We start from the raw sequence: 20687 nt of genomic DNA on the forward strand, positions 1-20687 counted from the left end.
TACTGACTATTAGTATTTATAGCAGCATGAAGAAAGAAATGAATAAGAACAAAAGACAGGTAAATTAGCTTTATATTAAAGCAGAAAATTATGGAATCAGACAGGTTAGAGGTCTAGGTGGTTGCAAGAACAGAGGTCAGCTACTTATAGGAAAAAGGCAGCAGTATCTCTTCCTTTCCTTCTCTCATTCTTCCTTCCAGCCTAACTACACTGAGCTTCTGAAGACAGCAAGCAATGTGAACACTTGCCCTTACATCTCAAGCCCTTTAAGAAGAAAATCTGATAGTTTTGCTCATCACTGAATCCCAGGCACACAGCATTGTTTGACGTACAAGAGAAAATATTTGCTGTTTGAACAAATAAATCACACAGTGATATTTCTGATATTTCAAGAAAAGCTGTCTATATTTCTGATATTTCAAGAAAAGCTGAACTATGTAGTGAAGAGAAGATGGGCCTCAGAGGCGAAGAGAAGTGGGTTTGAGTCCCGGCCCTGCCACCTACCAGCTGTAGGACCTTAGGAACGGACTTGCCATCTTACCCTCAGTACCTTATCGGTTAAGTAGGGCAAACAACATGTGCATCACTGGGTTAAATAAGATAACCAGTATGGAAATGCCTGCCACAGGTTAGCGTCTTGAAAATTTTTTGTTTTCTGCATTTTAGGAAATATCTTTTTAGAGGTCTGTATCACTTTACCACTAATGTAAAAGGTAAGTTTTAGTATCTTTATCTGTTTTGATGCCACAATTTTCTATGTTGGAGTTCAAGATTTAGACAAAAGGGAATGAACATCACAAAGTTCAGTTCCCAGTGTAATGCTCATGTTGTCCTTTGACTTTGGTTTGGTTCTGTCTGCATTTCTCTGAGAGGCAGTAATGTGGTATAAAGTGCAGCCTCCAGCCTCCAAGTAGAGGGAACCTGGATCCAGGCTTCACCGGGTGATTCTTAAGGCAACTTACTTAACATTTCAGTGCCTCAGTTTCCTCCTATCTTAAGTGGGAATAATATTAGTCCTAACCTTGTAGGGCTGTTATATAAATGAGTTCAGAATAATGCCTGGCATATAGATATTTAGTAGACTGTCTATTATTAGAAGCAATCACATTTTGGGGGTTGAAAAATTCACTTCAATTTTCCAAGTTAAACCTTCATGGTTCACCTAGAACAACAGCTAGGTTTTATATGGCTAACCCTTAATGCTTTCATCATAACAGCATCAACATCAACAGCAACGTACACTCATGCAATGATTCAAGTGTGCTCTGGCAGGGTTCTACATGCTAGAACTCTGGCATTAACTCAATTCTGAAAACAACCCTTTGTTTCTTTCTCCCACTTTACAGATGCAAAAACTGAGGCACAGGGAGATTAAGTTATTTGCCTAAGGTTATATTGCTAGTAAGTGGAATAATCAGGATTTGAATCCAAGTTATTTGTCTCCAACACTTGTTCTCATAATAGTTTTAGTTAAAAAGTATATTACATGAACACAGATATTCCCAATATAATAAAAACATAGGTTTATACACAAAAGATTAAAATAATTATTTTAGGAGTTCATAATCTTCTATGTCCAGATATCAGGGAGTCAGAGACCCTTACGATGGGTCTTAGTTTTTTCAATTTTTAGTTTTGTGATCTTTAGTGAAAGATTAAGGTCTCATTTATAAGTCTGTGATAACTCGTGCCCTACTTTTTACATATTTTTATGTATTTGGGGGATAAAAAGGTCAAACAAAATATAATTTTAGAAAAAATTTAGATATTAAAAAATAAGCTAATGAGATAACAGATGAAATTTTGTTTTGCAAATAGCAAGGCTCTGCAAATAGTTTTTAAAGTTTTTTTCAAAAGGCTTAGAAATAGTCTTAACAGGCTCTCACCTAAACTTCTGAAACAGATTCCAAACACTTCCCTGCCTCCAGTCTCTCACAATTGGAATCTATGCTTCACAAACCTTCATCTGATCAGTTGCCTAAAAACAAGTTATTCTTCCTTTAAAAACATTTTAGCGTAATCTACTTACATGATAAGAATTAAATAAAGTTATTGGTCCTCGGCTATGACTCTGGGGACTCCTGAGTTATGAACCAATGCCAACCACAATGAATGGTGAAAGACACTGGAATAGGTGTAGACCCATGGCTCAGTCTTAGCTCTGAAAACAGGTAATCTTGGAGAATTAATTTAATAGCTCCTTGGAACAGAGTTTCTTTTAGGTAGCACCTTGTGTATACATGTATCTATCAAGTTATAGAGACATTTATTGGACATGAAGCATATAGTCCCTTCAGTTCTGTGATTCTACTGTTCAAGTTCCACCGCCTACTGTTGTCCTACAAAAGCCCAATCCTTACTCGCTACTCCCTAACCCACAGTGAGTCACCTGATAAATGCCTCGGCAGTCAAATAAATGCCTTCTCATCTTTAAAAGTTCACTTTAAAGGCCATGATTCTAAGAAACCTTCCCTATTCCCTGAATGAGATAGTTTTCCTTCCATTTTTAAACTTCTGTGACATTATGTGTTGCTTTTCTTTCTCCTTCTAATACATTCTGCCTGGTTTGATTTTCCAGATACAAATCTAATTTATCCTCAATGATGCTACAGGGTAAGCTGCTCAAGCAAGGCCTGTGTCTCTGCCAGGAGACAGCACAGTGCCTACTGAGACATATGCCCCCATAGAAGCAAGCAGGTCATTCTAGAGGGTGAGAACTTACCGTGGCCAACTAACTTGACATAAACTAAGGTAAAAAGAGTCAAAGCCCATACACATCACATGCTGTTCTCTGGCATGGTGCATCCAGCCACAGTCCCTGGACTTTGCAGGGAGCTTTCAGCAATCTTAGAAACAATTATATGACAACAGTGATGACAAACTGTTATCACTACTTTGTAACAAGACAATACTCATGAACATATTAGCCATATGAAATTTTTACCTACAAAAACAGTAATTTCATATGATTCAATCTAATTTATGCATTATCTATCTTCTTTCCCCCTGTGTAGCCTGGAATGAGTCCCTGTGAGAGTAGCCATTTTTATATATTTTGTTCACTGTTGTGTTTCCAGTGCCTGGAACATAGTAACATCAGGCAAATATTTGTTGACTTAATGAATGAACTTACCGAACCCAAATTATTTGCCTTATACACCACTCTGCAGTTTATACTTTATGGCTCTGTTGTTTCCTCATAACATTCTGATTACTGCTATTCTTCAGATGGAACACAGAGGCCCGGTGAAGTCAAGTGATCTGCCTAATCCCATACTCTTAACCAATACTTTATGTTGGCCAATTATATTTATGTCATAAAAGTTGCTCAAATTCAGTCTGCTTTCCTCAATCAACTAGACCAAGCATCAATTTTACTGGAAACAGTTAGAAACTGCCACTAAAAAATACCAAAAAGAGTGGGAGGGGGGTGAGGAAGGTGAAAGGAGAGAATGAAAGACACAAGTCAATGGACTTGGGAAGGCTCTTTTCTTGGTAAAATGCAGTATGAAACAATACACAAAAGTTATCCTCAGCCCTTCAGGTCCTCTTACAGAGCATGGGTCAGTCTTTTTAATTGTCTTGATACTTGGAGCCCTATCACTGTTGCTTTGTTGGGAACAGGGGGTGAATGATGGATGGCTTTTGCCTGTAGTCTACAAGGGAGCCTCTTTGGGACTACCAAACTCTTTCAGCAAGTGATGGAATGATCTTACCCTTTTAAATCATTTCCTCTGTGGATAAAATTGGGGGCTCATACTTACAAAAAAACCCCACAAAAACAATGCTGTTACTTTTTCTCTATTTTTTTCTTTTTTTGTGTGAGAGAGTGAGAGCAAGGGAGAGAGATGAGAAGCATCAACTCATAGTTTTGGTGCTTTAGTTGTTCATTGGTTGCTTCTCATGTGTGCCTTTACTGGGGGGTTCCTCTGAGTCATGACCCCTTGCTCAAGCTAGTGACCTTGGGCTCAAGCCAGTGACCTTCGGACTCAAACCAGCAATCATGGGATCATGGCAATGATCCCATGCTCAAGTCAGCAGCCCTGCACTCAGCTGGTGAGCCCGTGCACAAGCTGGATGAACCCACGCTCAGGCTGGTGACCTTGGGGTTTTGAACTTGGGACCTTAGCATCCCAGGTTGACAATCTATCCACTGGTCAGGCTTTTTTTTTTTTTTTTTAAAGATTTTATTTATTGATTTGGGGGGGGTAGGAGTAGAAAGCATCAACTCATAGTAGTTACTTCTCGTATGTGCTTTGACCAGGCAAGCCCAGATTTTCAAATCAGTGACCTCAGAATTCCAGGTCTATGCTCTTTCCACTTTGCCACCACAGGTTAAATGCTGTTGCTTTAAAGATTTTTCCTTAACCTAACTATGAAGATATAGTGCCAACAACAAGTTAATGGTATTTGTGAAGGAAGGAGCTCCCAGTTTGAAATTTGTTGATGTTATTCATTCCCCTTCAATTCAAATATATAGTTTATCTTTTGCAAAGAAAACAGTGTAACCTTGAAAACATCTTGTTCAAAAACAATGGACATAATCTGTTAGTCCCAGTAATCAAGATCCTAGGGTTCTCAGGTGCCATGAAGGGTTTGTCCAAGAGTGGCCCACTATATCTCCACTCTTGCTGAAACATCCTCTCCCTTCAGCCTGAAAGTTTAAAGAAGATAAACGGATGATTTCTCAAGTACCCTGAAGTAAAATAAACAATACTGTGCTGTCCTAAAATCAAGGTGACCCTCCTAAGTGATTAATTCTTCAAGATTTGTAGGATATTTTGAAATGCAAAGGAAAAAACCCATATTTCTTTCTAGAACTTGAAGACTAACCCTGGAAGTGTGGGCTGCCAAACACAAAGGCAGGTTATGAGCAAAGGCATGGGAGTCAGACCACATGGGACTGATCAGGTCTGCACCATCCCAGTGAGTGGCCTCTGACAAATTAATATCTATAACCCAGTTTCCTCACATGTAAAAGGAAGTCATCTTTCCCCACATTACAAGGATCAGGAAATGCCTGGTACAAGGAAGTTCAATAAACACTAAATAAAATATCAGATATTAGGATACATAAAGAGGACGAGTTCTCTAAACTTATTCTCGCCTAATACTCCAGCTTCTGGGTGAGTTTAAGTATATATTCCTATGAACCAACTGAATAAATTTAACATCTCTTTCTATGCTTTTAGGATTAATTAAGCATAGAGGACACCCAATATTCAAAAGAATTTATAAGAGATTGCTTCTTTAGTACCAGAAAGCACACACACTTCAAGTGTGAAGAAAGTGGGAGAAGATGCTATTCTTTGGAATAAATGAGTCATTCACTATATGGAATAGAGTTAAGATTCCTAGAGAGGTCCTGGCCGGTTTGCTCAGTGGTAGAGCGTTGGCCTGGTGTGCAGGAGTACTGGGTTCGACTCCCAGCCAGGGCACACAGGAGAAGCGCCCATCTGCTTCTCCACCCCTCCCCCTCTCCTTCCTCTCTGTCTCCCTCTTCCCCTCCCGCAGCCGAGGCTCCATAGGACCAAAGATGGCCCGGGCGCTGAGGATGGCTCTGTGGCCGCTGCCTCAGGCGCTAGAATGGCTCTGGATGCAACAGAGCGACGCCCCAGAGGGGCAGAGCATCGCCCCCTGGTGGGCATGCCGGGTGGATCCCGGTTGGGTGCATGAGGGAGTCTGTCTGACTGCCTCCCCATTTCCAGCTTCGGAAAAATGCAAAAAAAAAAAAAAAAAAGATTCTTAGAGAAGCAAACGCAACAGTTGATCTCTTCTAAAGTGGCACAAAATAGAAATAATATATCCCTACAAAGAACAATGTATGAAAACCACCCAGGAGTCTCACCAATTTGGAGCTTTCACTTTCAGGCAATTGTTTGGTGCCAACTTCGAGACTGCCGTCCTCCTCACCACTAACAGGTTCGGTGCCACTCTGATCCTAGAAGACATTAAGGAGAAAATGGCAAACACGGCATTCTTCACTCACAGTGACGTGAACTGTACAGATATCACTCAATCACAGTGGCTTGTCTTATTATTGTAGTGGGTATTGTTTTCTCTACAGAAACCATTCCTATTTTCTTTCTTTCCAGTAGAAGGCCATTTTTTTTCCAGGTATTTATTTATTTATTTATTTATTTATTTATTTATTTATTTTCTTTATATTTCTGAAGCTGGAAACAGGGAGAGACAGTCAGACAGACTCCCGCATGCGCCCGACCGGGATCCACCCGGCACGCCCACCATGGGGCGACGCTCTGCCCACCAGGGGGCGATGCTCTGCCCATCCTAGGCGTCGCCATGTTGTGACCAGAGCCACTCTAGCGCCTGGGGCGGAGGCCACAGAGCCATCCCCAGCGCCCGGGCCATCTTTGCTCCAATGGAGCCTTGGCTGCGGGAGGGGAAGAGAGAGACAGAGAGGAAGGCGCGGCGGAGGGGTGGAGAAGCAAATGGGCGCTTCTCCTGTGTGCCCTGGCCGGGAATCGAACCCGGGTCCTCCGCACGCTAGGCCGACGCTCTACCGCTGAGCCAACCGGCCAGGGCTTCAGGTATTTATTTTTATTGCTCACAGATATGCCTTAAAAAAATCTGGTCTTCACTGTCTCAGGTTAATCCCATGCTTTTTGCCCTTGATTTTGTCAGGAATAGGTATATAATCTAGTTCTAGTCAATGAGACATAAGGAGAGGTTTGCTGGAGACTTCTGGAAAAGTCCATCCCGGATCTTTTTTTTTTTTTTCCTTTTTCATTTTTCTGAAGCTGGAAACAGGGAGAGACAGTCAGACAGACTCCTGCATGCGCCCGACAGGGATCCACCCGGCACGCCCACCAGGGGGCGACGCTCTGCCCATCCTGGGCGTCGCCATGTTGCGACCAGAGCCACTCTAGCGCCTGGGGCAGAGGCCACAGAGCCATCCCCAGCGCCCGGGCCATCTTTGTTCCAATGGAGCCTTGGCTGCGGGAGGGGAAGAGAAAGACAGAGAGGAAAGCGCGGCGGAGGGGTGGAGAAGCAAATGGGCGCTTCTCCTGTGTGCCCTGGCCGGGAATCAAACCCGGCCTTCCCGGATCTTAAAAGAACCATAAGAAGTCCCTATACATCTCAAATAAACAGGAAAGCAGAAAGCTCAGAATGTCATGGCCGCCCCACAGCCACGAGGAGACCTGTCTTGGGATGAAGCTGACCTTGTGAACCACAAAGACAGATGAAAGAACCTGGGCCACTGGACCAAGCAAACCTGAAGCCCAGCCTTATCCTGCAGTCTTCTAATGAGAGCGAATAAATTCACTTACTGTTTTACCCACTTAAAAGTTAGCTCTTTGTCCCCTCCAGCCAGATATTTTTTTAAGCAAGAAAGAGAAAGAGAGAGAGACTGACAGACAGGAAGGGAGAGAGATGAGAAGCATCAATTCTTCATTGTGCCTCCTTAGTTGTTCATTGATTGCTTTCTCATATGTGCTATGACTGAGGGTGCAGCCAAGTCAGTAACTCCTTGCTCAAGCCAGTGACCCCGCACTCAAGCTGGTGAACTTGCACTCAAACCTTATGAACCCATGCTCAAGCCAGAGACCTTGGGGTTTTGAACCTGGGTCCTCAGTGTCCCAGTCCGACGCTCTATCCACTACACCACCAACTGGTCAGGCCCAGCCAAAACTTTCTGAGATATTTGTTTATTTTCTGCATAAGACTAAACTGTTTGAGATAAGAGACTGTATTTAGTACCTAAGCACCCTGCCTCGCACTTGGAAACACAAATACTGGTTGAACCAATGAGTGAATTGAGTACTTGTTTTTCTACCCAATCCTAAAAAAATTTACTTAATATAAATGAGACATATGGTAATAATAAGACTCATTAAGATATCAAAACACATTATGCATCTCTTCAATTGAATCATGACACTAAGTGTTATATATAGTTAATTAACTAGAAGTTTCTTTACTTTCTAAGGACACATAAGAAAGAATAATGATAATAAATGGAGTCTCCCCTTGTGTTTATATAGATTTTATTTTTATTTATTTATTTAAAACATTTTTTTTTATATTTTCATTTTAGAGAGGGGAGAGAGAGAGAGAGAAGAAGGGAGGAACATCAACACCCACATATGCCTTGACCAGGCAAGCCCAGGGTTTAGAATCTGCGACCTGAGCGTTCCAGGTCGACTTTATCCACTGCACCACCACAAACCAGGCTAAATTTTATTTTAAAACATCACCATCTGGGGATTACTACAGATTCAAATGGGATTGTTTGTAGAGAAAATAGTCTTAATTTTGAACATTCTACCTCACATATAACTTAAGAAATCTACATTAAAGCAGATGTAGCATTCTTTCATCTAGCAAATGGACAAGAGATTAAAAGGAAAACATTCAGTATTGATAATATAGAAAAGCAGGAACTTTTATACACCATCAAGAGACTGTAAGTTGACAATTATATCCTATATAATAGATATAAAACAGGAAAAATATCTGTAAGCATATAAAACACATTAAAAACTTTATTTATTTATTTATTTATTTATTTATTTTAGAGACGAGGGAGAGAGAGAGAAGGAGGGAGGAGCAGGAAGCATCAACTCCCATATGTACCTTGATCAGGCAAAACCGGGGTTTTGAACCAACGACCTCAGCATTCCAGGTCGATGCTTTATCTACTGAGCCACCACAGGTCAGGCTAAACACATTTTTAAAAATTGCTTACTTCTGAATAGGATTAGGGATTGGGGAATTTTGCATTAGTAATTTCTATATTGTTTGATTATAGAAGAATTAGTGTATTACTGCATTTTTTAAAAAATTAAGGAAAGTGAGAAATATTAAAAAAAAAAAACCCAAAAAGTAACGTGGACATTAGAATTGGTTCGATCTAGATTAAAATCTTAACATTGTTACTTAGAATTATATGATTTTCTGCAAGTTACTTTCAAATCTGAGTACTTGTTTTTAAGGTACAAATAAAAGTTCCAAATGAAAAATACTGTCCTATAAGGTTGCCTTGCAGATAAATAGATAAACACATACAAGTTTTATTAGCACAACACTGGGTACAGTTGATCATTTTTTCCTAACTTTTGCTTAGGTTTTTAATCCATGCCTTGTTTTGTGTGGTCTTGATAACAACCCTATATGAGTATGGGGAAGAAAGCATTTAAATAAATGAGATGATCTTTAATTTTACATTTCTCAACAATATATTTTCTTGGCTTTAGAAAATGAATACTACAGTTGGGGAGAAGACAGCTGTTTGATGCTTCAACTTAGAACATTTAAGAAAACATGGGCAGCCTGACCTGTGGTAGTACAGTGGATAGAGCATTAACCTGAAACACTGAGGTCGCTGGTTCAAAACCTTGGGCTTGCCTGGTCAAGGCACATACAAGAAGCTATCAATAAAAACTAAACTAAAGCAACTATGAGTTAGTTGATGCTTCTCGCTTCCCCTCCCTCCCCTTCTTTCTCTGTCTCTCTATTCAATAAATAAAATCTTAAAAAAGAGAAAGAAAACATGAGCAAAGCAGTCTAGGCTGCAAATGGTCTATGTATCATTTAAGATATGAGTGAAAACAAGAGAATACCCTTTCCATCTACAAAGCTGTGTCTACAATGCTACTTACCCGATAACTCCTTTCCTTCTTAGTTGAAAACATTTCTTCTTCCTCCAACTCACCTAATATTTTATATATATACCTGAACTTCTTATATCAGGTGTCATCATCTCACTTGTATCTTACTTATGTGTGTACAGAATTAAACTCCCTGATGAGACTGAAAGAATCTGAATCTAAAATCTGTGCCTCATTCATTTCCTTTGTCTGATTCATTTTTTTGAATGAGTGATAATAGATTAAATGCTATTTCTATATTTTTATCTATTGTCATATGTTTTCTTTCTCTGCTGATCTGATAAAAAAAAGATGGAAAACTGTGGTAAATTGTTCTGATGTAGAGTTATACTGCATTCTAGAATTAACTACTTCATGGTCACAGTATGTTTAGCAATGCATTGATGAATTAAATTTATTAGCATTTTATTTAAAATTTTATAACTTATATTCATAGGTGAATAGACTATAATTTTCTTTTTCTTTGTTCTTGTATAGTTTGGGTTATACATTTATATGAAGTAAGTAGAATAGTTTCCTTCTTTTTTTTTTTAAACTCTCTTGATTTTTTTTTTGTGACAGAGACTGAGAGAGACAAAGAGATGGACTGACAGGGACAGACAGACAGGAAGGAGAGAGATGAGAAGCATCAAGTCTTCATTGTGGCACCTTAGTTATTCATTGATTGCTTTCTCATATGTGCCTTGACCGGGGGGCTACAGCAGACCAAGTGACCCCTTGATCAAGCCAGCGACCTTGGGCTCAAGCTGGTGAGCCTTGCTCAAACCAGATGAGCCCACACTCAACCCAGTGACCTTGGGGTTTCGAACCTGGGTCCTCGGCATCCCAGTCCGATGCTCTATCCACTGCACCACCACCTGGTCAGAATAATAAAGTAGTAGTAAAAATAAAATTTATCATTGCTAGAAGATTTTAGAGAAGTCCAAGGGAGGAAATTTAGAACTTCCTGAATATTTGCTGGAGATTTCTTAGTGGAGATTGAATAGCATTTCTCATCAGTCTTTGTATATATTATATATATATGTATAAAATATAATATATATTATATATTATATTATATAAAGGCACAGTAAATGTATAATCATGAGCCTTGCCTTTTCTTTTCATTCACCTATCAAACATAGTTCACCGTGCAATCTGACTGTGGTCTTCATGGGGAAAGGTCATTCTCCTTGAGCAGCCTAGGCTGAACAGGCAGCTTTGGACAGGTGGTTTGAAGATTAGCAAGAGCGAAAGGGAATACACAGCCATGAGGATTAGCTGAATCATCTTGGGTGTCAATGGGCTACCATCCATCAGCCAGATGGTCTTCACACCACCACTATACAATTATGCTTTGGAAATCGTGCTTGCTGACCTATTTTCCCCTCCTCAATTCTGACTGGTCAGACTCTGATTCATTTTTAAAGTCATCTTAGATCTATCTCATTTCAAAGTCAATGTTCTTTTTAACTGTATCCCTTTCTAAAGCTTTTCTTGTTTTCAGTTACCAGTTTAGTTTGAAATCAAAATATAGATGGAGAGGAGAGTCAGGTAAAAAGAAAGTTGGAACGAGAGAGGTTAGCAATAAAGCATTTAGTTTCCTAAGAGGGCTAAAGTTTATAAGAGAGTTTTTATGTTTTAATGAGGCACAGAATAAAACAAAGTAGGGTTTGATCTGAGAACAGAATGGCTCATATGTGTTAAGGAGCCTTAAAAACACCCCGCTGACCAGAAGCTTAGAAAACAGGTATCAGTCAGAATTGAGGAGGGGAAAATAGGTCAGCAAGCACGATTTCCAAAGCATAATTGTATAGTGGTGGTGTGAAGACCATCTGGCTGATGGATGGTAGCCCATTGACACCCAAGATGATTCAGCTAATCCTCATGGCTGTGTATTCCCTTTCGCTCTTGCTAATCTTCAAACCACCTGTCCAAAGCTGCCTGTTCAGCCTAGGCTGCTCAAGGAGAATGACCTTTCCCCATGAAGACCACAGTCAGATTGCACGGTGAACTATGTTTGATAGGTGAATGAAAAGAAAAGGCAAGGCTCATGATTATACATTTACTGTGCCTTTATATAATATAATATATAATATATATTATATTTTATACATATATATATAATATATACAAAGACTGATGAGAAATGCTATTCAATCTCCACTAAGAAATCTCCAGCAAATATTCAGGAAGTTCTAAATTTCCTCCCTTGGACTTCTCTAAAATCTTCTAGCAATGATAAATTTTATTTTTACTACTACTTTATTATTCTTTAAATATTCCCATTGATTTGAGAGAGAGGAGGGAAGTGGGGGAGGAAGGGAGAGCAGGAGGGGAATATGGGGGGGAGGGAGGGAGAGAGAGGTATATCAACTTGCTGTTCCACTTATAGTTGTTCCATTTAGTTATGCACTCATTGGTTGCTTCTCATATGTGCCCACATGGAGGGTCGAACCCATGACCTTGGAGCACTGGGATGATGCTCTATCCATGGAGCCACCGGCCAGGGGTGATACTACTTTATTTTTTTCATACCCATTATTTGTCCATAGTTTTCTCCATCCAGACAGTGAGAATGTTGACATCAAGAATTTATATTTAATTTGAGAACAGGCTATCAATAAAAGTTAAATTAATTAGGGATATTATAAAAAATTGGAAAAACACTTCTGATCAGATAAATGTTCCCTGTGTTGTTCCCTACCTTCTTCCCTCATTTAACAGGACAAAAAGTACATTAGTATACACAACTGTTTCTCTTTTAGTTTGATTTAAGATTTTACTAAGCAAAGTAAATTAAAAACATAAAACCTCAGCAACTATATACATCCCTGATATAATTGAAAGTTCTTTTTTTAAAAAAAATAAAACAAATGTTGATTTAAATCTTGTCATCCTCATATTTTCTAAATTCAATGCTCTCTTCAAAAAACCACCAAAATGATTTATTGGTCTCATTGCCAGCCTAAATTCACAAATATTTCTTTCTGTAAAGTCATGTTTACTGGATGTGACAAATTGAATTTCTTTCTTCTATCCTCAATGAAGAGCATATTTTCTAGACTACACAGAATTCCAGAAAGCAGTGCACAATTAAGATTAAATGGAAATTATGCTAATGATATTTCCTGAGTAATCAAACCCTCTATTTCTTATGAAGCCTGCTCCATCTCACTTAGTATTCAAAAAAGCACAACTTCTGGGAAAAAAGAAAAATGAAGGTTTTTGCTTCCATAAAGATATTCTAAAAGATCCAGCCTGCCATGTCAAAGAATAGAATAAATATCATGCAACCCAAGTACACTTGAGTCCCCTCAGTACCTCTAATGAGACACCACATCAATGGCTTCCTAATTGGGTTTCCCTCTTCAAGACACCTTTGACATTGCTTAGACTAATGTATGGATGCAGAGCCCTCCCTGATCAGACCATTTCACTGTTCAACATGCCATCAACAATTCTAAGTGCCTAACGCACAAAATTCAAACCTTCTGAGAGTTAAATCTAAGCTTTTTTTATTTGACCTCAATTTATTTCCCCAACTCCTGTTACTCCCTTCCATGTACCCTTATACTCTTGTTTTCTATTCCACACCCTGATTGTTCTTAGTTCTGTTTTTATTTGTATTATTCCCACATTCTTTTGTGTGTGTGTATGTGTATGAGAGAGAGAGAGAGAAAGAGAGCCAGAGAGAGTCAGAGAGAAGGACAGACAGGGAAAGACAGACAAGAAGGGAGAGAGATGAGAAGCATCAATTCTTTGTTGCAGCTCCTTAGTTGGTTAGTGATTGCTTTCTCATATGTGCCTTGATGGGGTGGGGGGCGGGCTACAGCAGAGCGAGTGACCCCTTGCTCAAGCCAGCGACCTTAGGCTTCAAGCCAGTGACCTTTGGGCTCAAACCAGCAAGCATGGGGTCATGTCTATGATCCCATGCTCAAGCCAGCAACCCTGCGTTCAAGCTGGTGAGCATGCACTCAGGGTGGTGAGCGTGCACTCAAGCTAGATGAGCCCATGCTCAACCTGACAACCTCAGGGTTTTGAACCAGGGTCCTCTGCATCCCAGTCCAATGTTCTATCCGCTGTGCCACCGCCTGGTCCAGCTATTCCCACATTCTTATCCAACTATCTTTATATTTTAAAATCCAATCTATCAACAAAAATAGCCTCTTTTGCCTGACCAGGTGGTGGCGCAGTGGATAGAGCGTCGGACTGGGATGTGGAGGACCCAGGTTCGAGACCCCGAGGTCACTAGCTTGAGTGTGGGTTCATCTGGTTTCAGCAAAAGCTCACCAGCTTGGACCCAAGGTCGCTGGCTCGAGCAAGGGGTTACTCGGTCTGCTGAAGGTCCGCAGTCAAGGCACATATGAGAAAGCAATCAATGAACAACTAAGGTGTCGCAATGAAAAACTGATGATTGATGCTTCTCATCTCTCTCCGTTCCTATCTGTCTGTCCCTATCTCTGACTCTCTCTCTGTCTCTGTAAAAAAAAAAAAAAAAAAAAAAAAAAAATATATATATATATATATATATATATATATATCTCCCCTCTTTTCCTACCAGAAAATACCATTCATCGTCTGTGAACTCCTCCTAAAGCTTATTTCTTAGGACACCTTGATTTAGTAATACACGTCATGTTTCTCTGATTATACTCCAAGTTCTTTGAGGGTAGAGACTATCTGCAATTAATCTTTGTATGCTGTACAGAGTAGATATTTGGCAAACAGCAGGAGAATGAACTGAATCGCTAAGAAGTATTATACCGAGTGAAATAAGTAAATCAGAAAAAGTAAAGAATTGTATGATTTCACACATGGGTTAGGATATAAAACAGACTCATAGACATAGATAAAACTAAAGTAGTTGCTAGGTGGAAGCGGGTGTTGGGAAGGGGTGGGGGGAAGGGTGTAAACAGGGTCAAATATAAGGTGATGATGGAAAATGATTTGACTTTGGATGATGGGTATACAACACAATCAACAGTTCAAATGCTATAGATATGTTTATCTGAAACCTATATACTCAGTGTTCCCCTGTTAAATTTAATTTTCTAAATAAAAATTTTTAAAAAGCAATAATAAAATAAAAAAATACGAAGCATTAAACACTGAAATGAGGCATCAAGAATATAGTAAAAGAGCCAAAATATGGTTCCTGCCAATCAATTATCCCACAAATATTTGTTAATTTCTTATATTGACTGAATGATGAAGAAGACAATAAACTTAACCCTCAGAAAGCATACAGTTCAGTGGGGTACTTATAATCCTACATTTTTAAAACATCAAGATAATGAGAGAGGTACAAGAAACAGAATCCTTGATAAACCTATTTAGAAACGGGTCTGTCTTTTTCTTTAATGACCAAGTGACATCTCACAGAGGACAAAGAAGATTTTTACCTTTTAAAGGAATCATGAATAGTATTAAGGTGACCAATCATCCTCCTTTAGGGAGGACAATCCTTTTGTAAGTTCCGTCCTCCTTTGAAAAGTGTCCTTCTACATGTCCTCCTTTTTTGTTTTTCTTTCTTTCTTTCTTTCTTTCTTTCTTTCTTTCTTTCTTTCTTTCTTTCTTTCTTTCTTTCTTTCTTTTTTTTTTTTTTTGTATTTTTCTGAAGCTGGAAACTGGGAGGCAGTCAGACAGACTCCCACATGTGCCCGACCGGGATCCACCTGGCACGCCCACCAGGGGGCGATGCTCTGCCCATCCGAGGCGTCGCTCTATTGCGACCAGAGCCACTCTAGCGCCTGAGGCAGAGGCCATGGAGCCATCCCCAGCACCCGGGCCATGTTTGCTCCAATGGAGCCTTGGCTGCGGGAGGGGAAGAGAGAGACAGAGAGGAAGGAGAGGGGAAGGGGTGGAGAAGCAGATGAGCGCTTCTCCTGTGTGCCCTGGCCGGGAATCGAACCCGGGACTTCTGCACGCCAGGCCGACGCTCTACCACTGAGCCAACTGGCCAGGGCCTACATGTCCTCCTTTTTGATATTGGAAGACTAATCTGTAAATGTCCATATTCGATCGATGCAGTCGATCCATTGTGTGTGATGTGACGTATTTGTATCCAAATGAGTACTTTTTTCTACAATTATTATTAAAAATTAATAGGCATGTAAGCATAATTACAATATAAAATATTACAAATGTTTTTATTATGCATTTATCATATTATAGTGTATTGTTGCAATGAACAAAATGTTTCTTTTATTTACGATATTGTTTTCTTCAATTTATTTTTGTCCTCCTTCTCATTGTAAAAGAGTTGGTCACTTTAGTATTATTTAACTGTGAAGGGAGTAAAGATTACTGAAAGAAATAGTGTGGGATGAAGCTGATCATAAGAATAACATCTCACAGCCTGACCAGGTGGTGATGCAGTACATCGAGCGTCGGACTGGAACGCTGAGGACTCAGGTTGGAAACCCTGAGGTTGCTGGCTTGAGCATGGGCTCACCAGCTTGAGCACGGGGGTCGCTGGCTTGAGCCAAAAGGTCACTGCCTTGAAGCCCAAGGTCGCTGGCTTGAGCCCAAGGTCGCTAGCTTGAGCAAGGGATCACTTGCTCTGCTGTAGCCTCCAGGTTAAGGCACATCTGAGAAAGCAATCAACTAAGTTGCCGCAACAAAGAGTTGATGCTTCTCATCTCTCTCCCTTCCTGTCTGTCTGTCCCTATCTGTCCCCACCCCCCACACACACACATAAAAAGATTAACATCTCACATATGAATACTTACTACATTCCAGGCACTGTGCTCATTACTCTCTCTACATTATTTTATTCATTTTGAGTCTTAGAAAACTTGGAGGAAGGTTCCAAAAAGCAACTCCTCAAAGAATTAGTGGTTGAGAATTAATTAAGAGGAAGTAGGAAGGTAACCAGGTCAAAAAAACAATAAAGACATAGGAGTGGAGTAACCAAAACTTGAAGGTCTCTAGCCCCCAGGGGTGGGGGTGGGAGATAGATGGTGGGGGGGGTGTCAACGTTAATGAGAAAAGAAAGCTGATTAGTGGAGGTTCGGGAGGTAAAAAACCTTAATTAACTTTGAAATAAAGATTTGGTCTAATAGGCAAGAAGGAGGCATTAAAGATATTTGAACAAGAGGACAAATACAATGAACATGGTAAGAAAAGATCCTGTGTTGTATGTTAACTGTTGAAAAAGGAAGATGCTGGAGGCTGGGAGCTCTGCTACAGAGCTATAATAGTATAAGTATAATCACAGCTACTATGAGTTCTTACTGTGTGCCAAAAATATGCTAAACATTCTATAACCATGATTAAATTCATCATTATTATCAAGTGCCTTTTAAATATGAGGAAACACAAGTTTATAGGGCTTAACTGGTTCAAGTTGACTACTAGTAAATGGCAGAACAAAGACTAGGACCTGGATCTGTCCAACTTTCATGTCTATGTTCTTAATCACCATGTCCTACAGCTGCCCCACCAGTTATTACAATTACAAAAGCTCAGCAGTAGGAATGCTAATAACCCCTTATATGTGTATGTAGCTGCACAGATTATAAAATACTTTTCCTACATTTAGTATTGATCTTTATTACCTGTTGATACAGGCAGGAAGGGCTATTAACCTGGCCTGATTAAAAAAGGCAGACTTTGCCAGGTAAAATACCTCTACCAGGTCATATGCCAAACAAGTTACTGGTAGAGCTAAAACAAGAACCCACATCTCTAGCCTTCTTTTTTTTTCTTTTAAGCAAGAGACATAGAGAGAGGGACAGACAGACAGAAAGGGAGAGAGGTAAGAAGCATCAATTCTTTGCTGAGGCATCATAGTTGTTCATAGATTACTTTCTCATATGTGCCTTGACCAGGGGGTTCCAGCAGAGCCAGTGACCCCTTGCTCAAGTCAGCAACCTTGGGGTCATGTCTATGATCCCACGTTCAAGCCAGCAACCCTGCGCTCAAGCTCATGAGCTCGCAGTCAAACCAGATGAGTCCGCACTCAAGCCAGCGACCTCGGGAACTTAAACCTGGGTCCTAAGTGTCCCAGGCTGATGCTCTATCCACTGTATTATCAACAGGTCAGGCTCTAGCCTTCTTGTTCAATGTTCTATTAGCATGTTTGTTTACTCTGCTGGCACACAATGCATGAAGTGATTTTGTTTTCTGCCATGCCCTTGGTGTCTAGAACAGTGCCTGACACATCATAAGAACTCAATAAATATTTGCTCAATAAGGGAATGAATATAAGATCCCATTAGTGTTTAACAAAAATGCTATTCAACTATATTGTATATTGAATACTTCATCTACTTGGTTATAATTTTCTTTTTTGAGAATATCTTTTTGGTTTCCTGAAGTGAGAAGTGGGGAGGCAGAGAAACAGACTCCTGTATGCGCTTGACTGGGATCCACACAGCAAGCCCACTAGGGGGCAATGTTCTGCCAATCTGGAGCCATTGCTCCGTTGCAACTGGAGCCATTCTAGCACCTGAGGCGGAGGTCATGGAGCCATCCTCAGTGCCTGGGCCAACTTTACTCCAATGGAGCCTTGGCTGTGGGAGGGGAAGAGAGAGATAGAGAGAAAGTAGAGGGGGAAGGGTGGAGAAACAGATGGGCGCTTCTCCTGTGTGCCCTGACCGGGAATCGAACCGGGGACATCCATATGCTGGGCCGATGCTCTACCACTGAGCCAACCAGCCAGGGCCTATTTGGTTATAATTTAAAAGGGCTAGCTCTCTTGGCAATATTTCAGATGTAAATTATATTTAGGTACTTACTAGAAAATGCTTTGAGGGAAAAAGGCGTAGTGAGAGGGGCCACACAGGTAAATGAGAAGGGGTGAGGAAGTTGTCAGGGGACCAGAGCATACCTAAATACTTCATATACCAACCACAGGAGGGGTAATATTCATCTTGGATGGCAGTTATTGAAGGCCAACAGTCCATAAAATAAAAAACCTTCTTTATCCTCTAACTCATTGTGATGGCGCAACAGAAGCATATCCCTTTAGAGAAAAGGATTTATTATTTATTTATATATTTGGTGGCAATGTGACTTATTTTTTTATTTTTATTTTTTAAAGGTTTCTTTTCTTGATTTTACAGAGAAAGGAGAAAGAGGGATGTCGCTTCACTTTATTCATTGCTTGTTTTATGTGCCTTGACAGGGCAAGCCCAAGGTTTCGAACCGACAACCGCAGCGTTCCAGGCCGATGCTCTACCCACTGTGCCACCACAGGCCAAGCCAATGTGACTTCTTTTTGAAAATGAATCACAAATAATGACACACACAAATTTGATTTAAATACTGTGAGTAGCCTTTTAAAACTCAGAACTGGCATTACTTATACTTCACATATATTTCTAGTCTTCTTTATTTAAAAATAAAGCCAGATTTTTACATTTTCAGAATACAATAAATTTATTGTGTATGATACCAAATTATTTCCCTGACTTATTACTGATTCTGTTATGTGTAAGTAAAATTTCTATGGTTAGCACAATTTAAAAAATGAAAACAGCAGCTAATATTGTGCAATACATTTTAAAATTTAGTTAAATATACTTAAATATTTGAATAAATGGAATAAATAGTTCATTTACTGATCATTTACTTTGTGCCATGAGCTGTATTAAATGCTTTACATATTCCTTCCTTTACTCTTTAGAAGTCTACAAAGGTTTGGTGGTAACAACTCCAGGTATAGTTATGGAAGCTAATGCTGAATAACACACCTGCCTCTGGGCATATGAGTACACTAGACTCCAGTCTGTTCTTCTGTAAAGTTGAAATAATAATACTAATAATAATAATAATAATAATAATAATATCTTCTGGAGATCTGAATGTAAGTGAGACATGAGCCAACGCATCTAAGATAGTGTTTGACATAGCAGACACTGTATTCAATCATCCCCTGAGAAGCTGCCACCCTTTCGGCAAGAGGCGGCAGAAACTACTTGGCAGGTTATAAACTAGAAAAGATATACAGCTGATATCAGAAGTCATTCCTGCCAGAAGAAAAACAAAGGAAACCAAAAAGAAACTCCCAAACAGTCCTCTCACGTTAAATGTTAACACCAACAAAATACATTTGCTCACTCTAAGACACAAATGCTGGACCTCACAGAACCTTTCTGATTTAATGACAGGCCAGTTTTCTTGGACACTGTAAAGGTACTTTCCTTTTGCACTGAGAAAAAAATATGGACAATTTTAAAAAATTCATTTCTATGGGGATGACATTTTGATTGGAACACTCATAACTAATAATACTATAGAAAAAGATATTGACTATTGACCCCCTACCCATCTAAAACGTGTTATATGACATTGTATAAACACAAAAAAGTAGTAATTAAGTACTAACATTTATTGGATAGCTACCATGTGCCAGACCCAAGACAGACAGACAGACACACACACACACACACACCTTATTTAATCTTAACAACCCTATGAGGCAACAACTTCATATTGTTATCTCCTTACAGATAAATCAACATAGAAGAGTTTAATATAGTTGCCTGTAGTCACATGTCTAGTGTACGGTTTTACTAGAATTTGAACTAAAGTAGTATGGCTCTGGGGCCCCTCATTTCCACTACCATGCAAATTGCCTTCCCTTGCTCTTAATTAAAACAAAAATACCCAGTGCTGGCAAAGCTGTGGCTAAATGTCTATTGATAGAAGGTCAATACATATCACTGAAATCTTTTCAAATAGTAATTGGTCAATATAGATTAAAATTTTGAAGTTGTATAGCTTTGACTCAGCAACTGGACAATGGGGAAATCTATGCTATAGAAATAAAAGCACTAGCACCAAATGATTGATACATGCATGCATGTGCACCTTGCACAGATGCTTATTTCAGTATTCCTTGACTGGCAAAACATTGGAAGATTGCCTGAATATCTGTCAGTTGGAAAAAGATTATAATAGAGCATATAAATATATAGTCATTATATTAAGCAAAAAAAAGTTTTCTCTTTTCAATGTATAGAATCTATTTCAGAAGGATGTATAATATGCCTCTCAAACTTAACCTTACTAAAACAAACCTTTTAATTTTTGCTTCCCTGTTAATGTACAGTATTCTTCAACAGA

The 20687-nt window shown here is 39.6% G+C and overlaps 1 protein-coding gene across 10 annotated transcripts in view; it reads right to left on the reverse strand.

The window, feature by feature from the left end:
* The window catches only part of PATJ (PATJ crumbs cell polarity complex component), a 418144-nt gene that overhangs the window by 96305 nt on the left and 301152 nt on the right, over positions 1-20687 (reverse strand). For all 10 annotated transcript variants that reach the window (XM_066269036.1, XM_066269031.1, XM_066269034.1 and 7 more), the window contains one exon: positions 5849-5941. In XM_066269036.1, the coding sequence (XP_066125133.1) occupies positions 5849-5941 (93 nt within the window). The remainder of the gene's footprint in view (positions 1-5848; positions 5942-20687) is intronic.

This window comes from Saccopteryx bilineata, chromosome 3, assembly GCF_036850765.1.
Source record: "Saccopteryx bilineata isolate mSacBil1 chromosome 3, mSacBil1_pri_phased_curated, whole genome shotgun sequence".
Classification (NCBI taxonomy): domain Eukaryota; kingdom Metazoa; phylum Chordata; class Mammalia; order Chiroptera; family Emballonuridae; genus Saccopteryx; species Saccopteryx bilineata.